Source organism: Marmota marmota, unplaced genomic scaffold (assembly GCF_001458135.2).
Source record: "Marmota marmota marmota unplaced genomic scaffold, marMar, whole genome shotgun sequence".
NCBI classification, from domain to species: Eukaryota; Metazoa; Chordata; class Mammalia; order Rodentia; family Sciuridae; genus Marmota; species Marmota marmota.
In genome coordinates, this window is record NW_025999853.1 from 29,031,640 (window position 1) to 29,043,770 (window position 12,131).

The 12,131-nt window shown below is 32.9% G+C and overlaps 1 protein-coding gene across 9 annotated transcripts in view; it reads left to right on the forward strand.

Annotated features, from left to right (window-relative positions):
- Ppp1r12a (protein phosphatase 1 regulatory subunit 12A) overlaps positions 1-12,131 on the forward strand; it is a 133,251-nt gene that overhangs the window by 92,047 nt on the left and 29,073 nt on the right. For 4 of the 9 annotated variants that reach the window (XM_048804633.1, XM_048804636.1, XM_048804657.1 and 1 more), the window contains 5 exons: positions 2-217; positions 2,057-2,151; positions 2,896-3,000; positions 4,311-4,478; positions 4,860-5,036. In XM_048804633.1, the coding sequence (XP_048660590.1) occupies positions 2-217; positions 2,057-2,151; positions 2,896-3,000; positions 4,311-4,478; positions 4,860-5,036 (761 nt within the window). The remainder of the gene's footprint in view (position 1; positions 218-2,056; positions 2,152-2,895; positions 3,001-4,310; positions 4,479-4,859; positions 5,037-12,131) is intronic. The other 5 variants (XM_048804651.1, XM_048804667.1, XM_048804647.1 and 2 more) reach the window with 3 other exon arrangements.

Genomic DNA, 12,131 nt, shown 5'->3' on the forward strand with positions numbered 1-12,131 from the left:
GTTTCCAACTTCAACTACAAAAATTTCTCCCAAAGAAGAAGAGAGAAAAGATGAATCTCCTGCATCTTGGAGGTTAGGACTTAGAAAGACTGGCAGTTATGGTGCACTTGCTGAAATCACAGCATCTAAAGAGGCTCAGAAAGAAAAAGACACTGCAGGTGTTATACGTTCAGCTTCAAGTCCCAGACTTTCCTCCTCTTTGGATAATAAAGAAAAGGTAATCTGTTTCACATTCTGGGGTTTCTATAAAACTCTTCAATAATTTATTTTCTAGAAACATCAAATCTGATAGGTTTTCTACTAGATATCTTTAAATCCTAGATCTCAAGTTAATTCACCAGACTTAATTATATGCTACAAAATATACCACCTTGAATAAATATATGTGTGGACTTATAAGTACTGAGAAGATCACATGTATTTGCTCAAAATATAAATTTTAGGATTATTACTAACTTAAGTTTAAAAAAATCTTTAAAGAGAAAAAGAAAGAAAAAGGGGGATCCCATGAAAGTAGAAGAAATTAGTGGAGTAGAGAAAGAGGGTTGAAGCAGAAGGAGGAAGGATAGGAAAAGGCAAGAGCAGTGGAATGAACCTGACCAAACTTTCCTCTGTACATATATGAATATACTTCACAGTGAATCTCACCTGTATGTATATTTACAAGACGCTAATTTTTAAAAACACTATAAATAAAAGAAAGATCAGTATAATAAAAGAAAAAGAATAAGGAAGGAGTAAGAAAGGGAAAGGGGAGATACTGGGGACTGAATTAGAACAAATTTTATTCCAGGCTTGTATAATTATTTCAAAATGAACCCCAATGTTATTTATAACTAAACTGAACTAATAAAAATAAAACCATGTGGCATATTTCAAAACATTTGGAGAAAATCCTTCACCCTACATTTTATAATAGAATATATTAAGGAATAAGTTTATTATTTATTATGATTTCACAAGTTTTCCAAAGCTTAGGGACACATTTTTTTTTCCAAATGTGATTCTACACATATTCATCCAGTATCTACAGTTTCTTTACCAGCTTTTTGATTTGATACATTACAAGCAACTTTGTCTTAATAAGTACTTTTATTTACACTTGAAAGGCAGTATTAATTTGGAATCAGATACGTCTTTTTATTCAGTGCCATTGTATAATAATTAGATTGTTTATATTCTGTGCTTGTACTCCATATATGTAGTTTTCATGTTTCCTTGTTATCAGAAATATAGAGATAAAATTTTTCCTCAGTTAATTTAATATTTTTTGCTTTTTATAAATTTATTGCCTAATTGTTTTTCAGGATTGTATGTCAGTAAACCCATCATTGTCACTACACACAGCCATATTTGGATAAACATAACTTAGATTGTTTTGAATATTTTAATGTATTATTAAGGTATAGACTCACAAGGTTATGGATAGCTTATATAACAAATGATAGGAATTATCAGTGAACCATATTTTAGACATTATTTGAGACAATCTAAGAGAAGCAGAGTGTTTTAGCTTGCAGTACTACATTATTTTAATGTCAGAAGTTTTATCAAAAATCCTTAAGAAGTAAAAGAAATTTGCTTTCTTATGTTTTTTTCTAATTCTAGATTTAAGGAGAATGAAGAAAATTAGTTCAACAGGCCATATTTCAGTGCTTATGTAGTACTTGATTTTTATTTATTTATTTTTGTACTAGGGTTGAATTCAGGGACACTTTACCACTACACTACATCCCTAGTCCTTTTATTTTTTATTTTGAAAGTCTCACCAAGTGGCTGAGAGTCTCCCTGAGTGGCTGAGACTGGCCTCAAACTTGATCTTCCCACCTCAGTCTCTAGGACTGGGATTACAGGTACATGCCACCATATCCATCAGTGCCTGATTATTGATATGTGTCAGTTTTAGAGCTTACCTAAGAAATATGGAAATACTATAAATTGTGATAGCCTGTAATTATGCATTGTTGAATAACTGTTTCTTAATATTTTTAGCAATGACTGTTTTCAGCACACAAAATTATTTTCATTCAGTTTTTTTTTTTTTCCTATTGTGCAGGAGAGAGAGAGTAAAGGAGCAAGGCTTGCATATGTTGCACCTACTATACCAAGGCGTCTAGCTAGCACATCTGACATTGAAGAGAAAGAAAACAGGTAAGTTTATTATGATTTGCTTTATGCCTTTACTTTAAATCTTTGTTATCTAGCATCAAAATTAATACGTAAGTTTTGTATTTATGTCAGTATGGAATCTGGAAGAGATAGGGGATGTTCCTGATAGAACACCAGGTACATGGTCTTGGGAGTTCAGGCTTAGTACATTTATACAGTAGCAAAGAAGGCCATATGGCTGGAACAGAGTACAGGGAAAGTAGCAGCACAAATTCTCTAAACATTTCAAACATTTGGAAAGGGGGAAAGAAGAGAGGAAAAGCTCAATCAGTTTCAGTATTTTCCTTGGTTCCTTCCTATTTTCAGCACATTTTAGAGTTTGTGAACTTTTTAATATAGTTGTAATCACGTTATAATATCCATTTGTGTGCCTGGGTATTTTTTTCACCTAGCATCTCATAATCAATCTTAACATGTTAGTATATGTTCTCAAAAAATATTATTTTTCATCAGTGAATTATGCCATAGAATAGATCTCCTGCTATGGGCATATAGTCTAATATTTTGTGATCACAAATAATATTTCTGTAAATATCTTAATTTTTCCCCATATTTAGGATTATACCATGGGAATAGAATAATTACTCTCACTTATTGGTAAATGTACCAAAGTATTTTCCCATGGGATTCTATTAGTTTCTGCTTCTACTAGTATTTATTATTAGTGTGCAACTTTTTAAATCTTGTTTTAAAATCATCAGAATCTGAAGGGTATTCTCTTTACAGAGACTCTTTGAGTTTGCGAACAAGTAGCTCTTATACAAGAAGAAAATGGGAAGATGATCTTAAAAAAAACAGCTCAATTAATGAAGGATCAACTTATCATAAAAGGTAATAATGGAATTCTTAGATGGTTTTTATGTATTCTTTTATAAAAATATTAGGCAGTTTGTTTCAAGCCCTCAGTTTAATATCAGTTAAGCATTAGGTACTTTGATTAAATATTATATCTTTTCTCATATACGTAAAACTTGATTTAAAGGCAGTAATGTATTTAAAGATGGGTGGTTTTATTTTTACTTATGCCTTTCTATGATATATTTAAACTTGATATATTATGAAGCATTTTTCATAGGAATTTATTATATAAATAAGTAGAGCAACTGAAATAGGTCAATGTCTCTATTTAAGATCTGGTCATCATTCAGTGGAATATTAGTATTATCATCTTGAAGAAGAAAATAAACCCTATAAATTAATTGTCTGCTAAAAACAACTGAAAAGAGTAAGAAATGAACAAGTATAATGGAGGCATGGGTCTCTCCTAGGTATCTGAACCATAGCCAGAAAAATTTCCTTGTGGGGCATGGTATCATACACCTGTAATCCCAGCCACTCAGGATTGAAGCAGGACCATTGAGAATTTGAGGCCAGCATGGGTAACTTAGCAAGATCCTGTCTCAAAAAATGTTTTAGAAGGACTGGAGATGTAATTCAGTAGTAGAGTGCTTGTCGAGCATGTACAATACCCTGGGTTCAATCCTCGGTACCACAAAAGAACAAAAATAAGTGGTTTTTCTTTCTTTCTTTTTTTTTCCTAAAAAGTAAAATGTTTTGCTTTTCCCTGGATAAAACCACACCAGTGCATTTCCTTCCTTCCTTCCTTCCTTCCTTCCTTCCTTCCTTCCTTCCTTCCTTCCTTCTTTCCTTCCTCTTTCTTTCTCTCTCTCTCTCTCTCTCTCTCTCTCTCTCTTTCTTAGTTGTAGATGTACAGCATGCCTTTATTTTATTTGTTTATTTTTATGTAGTGCTGAGGATCGAACCCAGGGCCTCTCACATGCTAGCAAGGGCTCTACTGCTGAGCCACAACCCCAGCCCTACCAGTGCATTTTCTTAGGACCCATCTGGTATGACCATATGATCTTGAATATTCCAGAAGTATGAAATATCAAATCAGATTATCTTTGGGTTTTTTCAAAGGAGTTGGAAGCAGGCAGTAAAATGATACACTACTTAATTAGTGAAATCATCTAAACTCTAGCAAGTTGTAGATGCAACTCTTGGTGCTGGAGCTGGTGGTATATTTAGGAACACAGTTTCTTAGATATTTCCTGGTCTTGTGAATTTGTATAATGTATTAGACATTAAATATAGAACACACATTCAGACACATCCTATATAGATATGACTCTTTCCTTTAGTTGCTCCTTTGGTAGAAGACAAGATGATTTGATTAGTTCTAGTGTTCCAAGCACCACATCAACACCAACAGTTACCTCTGCAGCTGGGCTTCAGAAAAGCCTGCTTTCCAGCACAAGCACTACTACAAAGATTACAACAGGTTCTTCCTCAGCAGGCACTCAAAGCAGGTAAGTTACAGATACATTTTATGTTCAGGTCTACTGTGTGCTTATGTATGTGCATGCATATTTGTTTAGAAGATTGTGGGGCTCTGGATTTTTTTCATTTATCTTACTAAATTTATTTCCAAACAAAAATTGATTCCAAAAAGAAGCAATTATGCATGTTTGGGGAAAACAGAATAAGTTCCTGAATTAGATTGTTTAAAATGTAAATTTCTCTCTTTGACATCTCAGGGTAAGCTTTTTGGTTCATAGTTGAAAGACGTCTCACCTTGTGTTTTTAAAAAATCCATCCCTGTAGTCACATGTGTTCAGCTGCTAGAAAGTGCTTTCATTGTTTAGCTGTTTTCCTTTTCTCTTTTTGTGTTGCTGCTTATGATGCTATAGTACCTCAAATCGTTTGTGGGCTGATGATAGTACTGAAAAAGAAAAGGACAGTGTTCCTACGGCAGTGACCATTCCTGTTGCTCCAACTGTTGTAAATGCTGCAGCTTCTACCACAACCCTGACTACAACTACTGCTGGCACTGTCTCCTCCACATCAGAGGTCAGGGAGAGACGCAGGTGTGTAAAGGTCCTAACACTACTGCTGATATGTTTGCTTGGTGATGAAAGTTGGTTTTGTTTTTTGTTTTTTAAATTTTGGGAAGTTGACAACCATCTCTCCAATAGACTATTAAATGAAATACTCTTATGTCAGCTTGAAACTATTTAAATTGAAATAACTAGCAATTATTAGTATTTAGATTTAGTAATCCACCTCTGAGAGAATTAATGTTTTTGTTTAAAGGCAGTAAGCCTCATAGTTGTCTTCTTACTTATTTTTCACATTATTATATATATATATATATATATATATATATATATATACACACACACACACACACACATACACACACACACACATATGTATGTATAAAATGTATAAATATATATATTCTTTTGGTGATGGAAGGGCTCTTTTTATAGGTATAAGCCAAATAATTTTAGTTTTGTAAAATACATTCAGTTAATTCTTATAGATCTGGTACAAAGAATCTGAATTTATTTTATGTGCTTAAATGTACTTAGGAATATTGTTCACATCTTCCTGCTGCTGCCTATTGAAATGGAATCATCGATGTAGGAAGGAGCTTACTTATCTTTTGTGATATCTTTTTGCTTCACAGAAGGAAACTGAGACCCAGAGATATTACGTGACTTTCCAATTTTGTATAGTTGATTAATTGGTGTGAAAGCTGAGATACACCCCAAGATTGTAGAATCAGTCCGGTTCTTTCTGCTATGTCAGGCACAGTCCCTAGTTTTGAATTTTATTTTTTCCTCTTTAAAAGAAATTGAAATCTTAGTACACTAAATATCAGCTTTGTTTTTATATTATATTCTTGGAAAATTAAATTAGCTACATGACTACATTTTTCTTACTAAAATACTGGTGGGATTAACATTTTTTGTTTCTATCACAGTGTTATATACAGACTGCTTTTCTCTAGTGCCTAGTAAATGTGCTTTGCCTGTAGTATTATGGCCTAATCATAGTATCTGTTTTTGAATATATAAAACATAACAAGTTATTGTTAAATATTTTCTTTCTTATCATAGCATCTTTAGTTACTATTAGCATATTTAGGTTTCATTCCTATTTTAATGGTGAATTTTAATCAAACTTATATAACACCACTGTAAATGGTTAGCACTTTTTTGAGTGGAATACTAGCATATCATGTTCATTTTAATTATTATTTTCTACAAATTTAAGTCCATTTTAGGTTTTTATGGTGCTTTCATATACCAGCAGACATTAGAGGATATCACACATCATTCTTACCCTTAAAGTAATCCATCATTTGATCAAATTTATCAAAATAAGTTTGTAGGCTTAGCCTGTTTTTGATGGATGTGTTGAAGAAGAGAAGTTCTTCATTTTTTAATCCTTACCGTGCTTTTTTTTTTTTAAAGGCAGTGCTAGGATTTGAACCCAGTGCCTCTGTACTGAGCTACACACCAGTCCCTTGCTATGTCTTGATCCTTAAGATCAGAATTTTCTTCTGTAAAAAGGAGTACTTGATTTATGTAATTTTTAACTCTGGAATACTTTCTGTCTCCAGCATTTCATGCTTTTAAAAATTTCTTCAATGACAGGTAAAACCTCATGACTATCTCCCAGAATCATGAGTTGCTTCAGAACAAATTATAAGGATTTTTGGAGGGTGCCATGGTAGGGATAAAATCCAGGGACTTCTGCATGCTGAGAAAGCTCTTTATCACTGAACTACAACCCTGGCTCAAATTATGATTCTTGATGGCAGATTTTTGTTTCTTTGTTTGTTTCTTTCTTTTGGAGAGAGTTGAATTTGACTTTTAGAATCAGTCCTAAACTAGTTTTAATGGAAGATATTAAAGATTGAAAATTAAATTTTTGATAAATTGTTAGAACAATGCAGATTCTAATAATATAACAAAATGTGTCTGCTGACATTGTTTTTGGTCTTACTGTAGAGATTTTGTTTGTCTTTGTTTTAATGATGTTTGCAGTATTATTAATGTTTGTGTGTTCTTTAATGTGAAATAGTCATTTGCAGTTTTTAATACATTGTTGGCTTCTGTTTATCTTTTTATCAAATTTCATCATTGGTCCTAAGTGTTTATGGTTCATAATTTGCCTTAAAATGTATATGTGATAATTTTAAAATACATTGTGGCTGGGCTGAGGTTGTGGATCAGTGGTATAGTGCTTGCCTAGCATATATGAGGCACTGGGTTTGATTCTCAGCACCACATATAAATTAACAAATAAATAAAGGTCCATCAACAACTAAACAAAGTATTTTAAAAAAATACATTGTGACTGAAAAAGATAAATCGACACATTTATACCATTAGGTACCTTACCATGCCTTTAGGATTTTATATGATATTTACTACACACACTTTTAAATTTACACAGTGTTCTTGAATTTTCCTGTTGCTTTTTATTAGACTGTGTTGCGATTTCCTGTTTTTCTTAGTTAAGAATTCCAGTGTATTAATTTCTGTTTTGGAAGTAGGGAGAAGCTAGATTTAAATAGGTGGAGCAAAAATAGCAAATTCCTTGACCATTTTAAGCATTTGTAATTCTCCAGTCTTTTCAAACTGCAAAAGAGTACCTTACAAATAACTTCATACTTACTTGGAACTGTTGCTTTTGTATAACTACTCTCTTCCACCATTTTTTCCTTGGTTCAGCTATCTCCCATTTGCCCATTTGTATTTCTTCTGGAAGGAATAAAGCTAAATGATACAGAAAGGGCTGGTGTCAGTTTTTCAAAAATGTAATTTGGTTGAGTAGCCAAAATAGAACTATTATAAGTATTTTAGCTAATAAATATCAGTTATATTTTTAAAATGTAGAATAATTGAATTTATAAGAAAAAATACCTTATTGAAAAAACAAAATGACCTTTGAGTTGCTCAGAATAATCTAAGACAAATTACACACCCTGTGTAATGAGAAGAAAAAAGTGTAGTTAGACACTATGATACAGCTGTAATTAAGGCAACAATGAAGTTTGGCTGATATAGTCTACCATCTTTTTGATAATCAGTTCTTTGGAATTGAAGACATAAAATATATATATATATATATATATATATATTTTCTGTCCGTTCTATTCTTAGAGGTCTGTCTTCATACTTTACATAATTACTCCAAAAGAGGAAACAGGAACTGAATATCAGGTGGTGACTATCAGCTATAGGAACTGTGTTTTAAGTTACAAATTAATAGGCTAGATTTCATGTTAATTTAAGACAAATACATATGGAAAGTTTAAGTGAACAGATCTTCTATAAGTTTTTCAGAAACCTTTTACTTCTCTCCCCAGTAAGTGTGATGGGTTTGTTAACTTTTCATGACATCTTGTAAATGTATTAAGAAGGGATCCAGGCCCATTGGAAGAGAGTGTGATAGTTGATTGGTGTTATTTGCCATGGTGGGGTAAAAAGAGTAAAGTGGCAATGCAGTTTCTCTTTTCTAAACTAAATGTGAAAATTCAACCATGTAGAGTTGTAGCCAGAATTCACAGTCCATGTTCATTCTTTGAGAATAGTTCAGGTAACGCTGAAGTGATATATGCATCTGTCTGACCTATTTTAAACCAAATTAGTTACCACTTTAGATTTGATCTTTTATTTTTTTATTCTTTTTATCTGGTAGAAGTTCAAAAGAGGCAGTTAGTATATAAATAAGAATTAAGCTAATGAGTGAAAAAAAATAGATTGTATCACATTTTTCAGGCTGAATTTCCTAGGAACACTTTTTCACATTTAATAAATGTGCCACCAAAAGAAGAAGAAAGATTCTGTACTTTAAATAATTTGGGGAAATATTTAAATAGGTTACTTCTCTCAGTACACCTCAGACCCTTTAGTAGTTTTATGATTTTCCTAAAAAGGATTGGAATGGAGTATTTATCATTTCCCAAATTTGTATACCTGTTTCTACAGAAAAACAGGTCTTTATTTTTTATCGTATCCCAGAATAATGTTTCTTATACATTATACAATCTTAATAACAAGATTGTTGATTATTGTCTTTCTCCTTTCATATTACTTGCTCCCAGAAAACTGAGTTGTTATTAAAAATAAAATCTAAGTAAAAGTCTGAAAACTTTTACTTAGATTTTATTAAAACTTTTACTTAGTCTGAAAACAGTTGATAAAATGAGCTTTATAAAACAGTGGGAGAGGGCTGGGGATGTGGCTCAAGCTGTAGCGCGCTCCCCTGGCATGTGCGGGGCGCTGGGTTCGATCCTCAGCACCACATAAAAAAATAAAATAAAGATGTTGTGTCCACCAAAAACTAAAAAAAAAAAAAAAAAACAGTGGGAGAATGAGAAGTGTCAAGCTTAGTGTAGCACCAGAAGGAAGAGCAGGCAGGTCCTCACAGATGTACTCATATGCATTTGTGCGTTGGTACAGACGAAACTATATGTAGCAGAATTTTAAATAAGATTGTCATGGGCCAGCCATGGCTGTGTGTGTGAACTATGAGGGGACTGGACTGACGTTGCCTCTCTGTTTGCACTAGTGATATGTGTGTGTCCTTTTTGCGCACTCTGCCTATGATCCCCATGTAGCACATGAGATGGGCATGGCCTCCCAAGATGTCAGTCAATCTGCTGATGGCAAGACATCAGGAAGCTAGGCTCAACCCCCTGAAACCTGACCCCTTGCCTCATTTGTCTTCCCCTCAATAAAAAGGGCTTCAGAAAGTTCTCTCCCTCTTTCTCCTCTGCCTTGCCCCCCTTGTGGGAGTAGTGGCTGAGGAGCCCTCACTGAACCCAAAGAAAAAGGTACTTTCTGTGTCAGTGTCTTTATTTAGTCAGCCCAAATTCACCTGTAGTGACCCTGACTGATTTAGTCATGTGACGCCAGTATAAGATTCTGAGAGGAAGCCAAATCAGTGAAAGATGGACAACCAAATTTTATTTTATCATTTAATTTTAATTCTTGCTTTTAATTCTACTTTTAGTATAACAAGTTTATTTAAAGTGACAGAAAACAATTAGGTATTTAATTTTTAAAAATAGTATGAAATTTTAGGTTATCTACATAAGAACTAATATTTTAGTGGAAAGTAGTTAAAAGAGAAAATTTTACAAAAATTAGAAGTATGCCTTCTTGATTAGGTAAATGTAGTCTTAAACAATAGCAAAAAAAAAAAAAAAACAGGATCTTTCGGTATTTAACAACATCAAGATGAAAACATGATAAAGAGAAAAAATGTAGTTACTTTGTTACAAGATAGCACAAGTTACTCAAATAGATTCTCAGACCATATCATAAAAATAACTTAAAGTGCAGTTATGATGAAATTTTTATCTAAGTTTGCTAACATTTCAGTGAAGTAAAACACTCTCTTGAGAACTTCTTGACTTAAAGATCTTAAGTGAGAACTTCTTCATCTTAGGGTTAATTATCTAAGGATTTAATACCAGATAGTGAATCATGCCCTCTAGTTTTATCTTTGAAACTCTTGATTTCAGAGAATCCAGTTGTATATCTTCAAACTCCTGTGCCTCATATACTAGGTTTTAGAGGGTATATAGATAAAATAGAAGGCATAAAACAGGCAATAAATCCAGAAGTTTATTGTGCTCATATAAATAGCTTAAAGAGCAAAATGAATTATAAATTGAGATGAATACTGAAGCTAACAAAATATATAAAATATATATATACTCTTATAAAGTAGCATTAAAAAAAACCAACTCACCAGACCATTGGGGTTTGAAGAGGAAGCCGGTGGCATAAATTAAACTTAATTAACTTAACAGAAAAAGTATTCTGTTTCCATAAGTGTTCTCAGCAAAATGTAAGTTAGATATTAATATAATTAGGTTGAATTTCCCATATAATACTGATTATTAGAGCAATGTATTCATGATGTATTTCAGGGATCTACCTTATCTTTGTTTGTTCAACACTTTATTTAATTGTTAACTTAGGACATATATTTTACCATTTCAAAGTTTCTCAATTCTTTGTTCATTCTCTTGTTCAAGAGTATGATGTGTGCCAACAACATCATTAATAAAAAAGCACATTGCCAAGAGTGTAGTGGTGCTGCTTACTCACCATTTCATAGTCTAAATTTTGCCATCAGTCCTAGCTACTGTGCTGAAAGAAGGCATTGGCAGTCTAGAAATCAGTCAGATAATTTCACATGTCATCTAAAATTACGTTACAAGAAACTGAAAAAGGGGGGCTAAGAGGAATGGCTTAAGAAATTAGGACTCTAGTGCTAGGGCTATAGCACAGTGCTAGAGTGCCTGCTTTGCACATGTGAGGCACTGGGTTTGATCCTCAGCACCACATAAAAATAAATAAATAAAGATATTATGTCCGTCTACAACTAAAAAAAAAATTTTTTTTTAAGAAAAAGAAACCCTAGAGAATAAACAATTTAAAAATGAATTTGACTATCACTATTTGCAGATTACATGATTCCATACCTAGCAGACCCAAAAGGTTCTACAAAGAAACTACTAGAACTAATAAATGAATTCAGCAAAGTGGCAGGATATAAAATCAACACACATAAATCAAAGGCATTCCTGTATATCAGTGACAAATCTTCTGAAATGGAAATGAGGACAACCACCCCGTTCACAATATCCTCAAAAAAAATAAAATAAAATACTTGGGAATGAACCTAACAAAAGAGGTGAAAGATTTATACAATGAAAACTACAGTACCCTAAAGAGAGAAATAGAAGAAGATCTTAGAAGATGGAAAAATATACCCTGTTCATGGATAGGCAGAACTAACATCATCAAAATGGCGATATTACCAAAAGTTCTCTATAGGTTTAATGCAATGCCAGTCAAAATCCCAACAGCATTTTTTGTAGAAATAGATAAAGCAATCATGAAATTCATCTGGAAAATAAAAGACCCAGAATAGCAAAAGCAATTCTAAGCAGGAAGAGTGAAACAGGCGGTATAGCGATACCAGACTTCAAACTATACTACAGAGCAATAGTAACAAAAACAGCATGGTACTGGTACCAAAACAGGCGGGTGGACCAATGGTACAGAATAGAGGACACAGAGACCAATCCACAAAATTACAACTATCTTATATTTGACAAAGGTGCTAAAAGCATGCAATGGAGG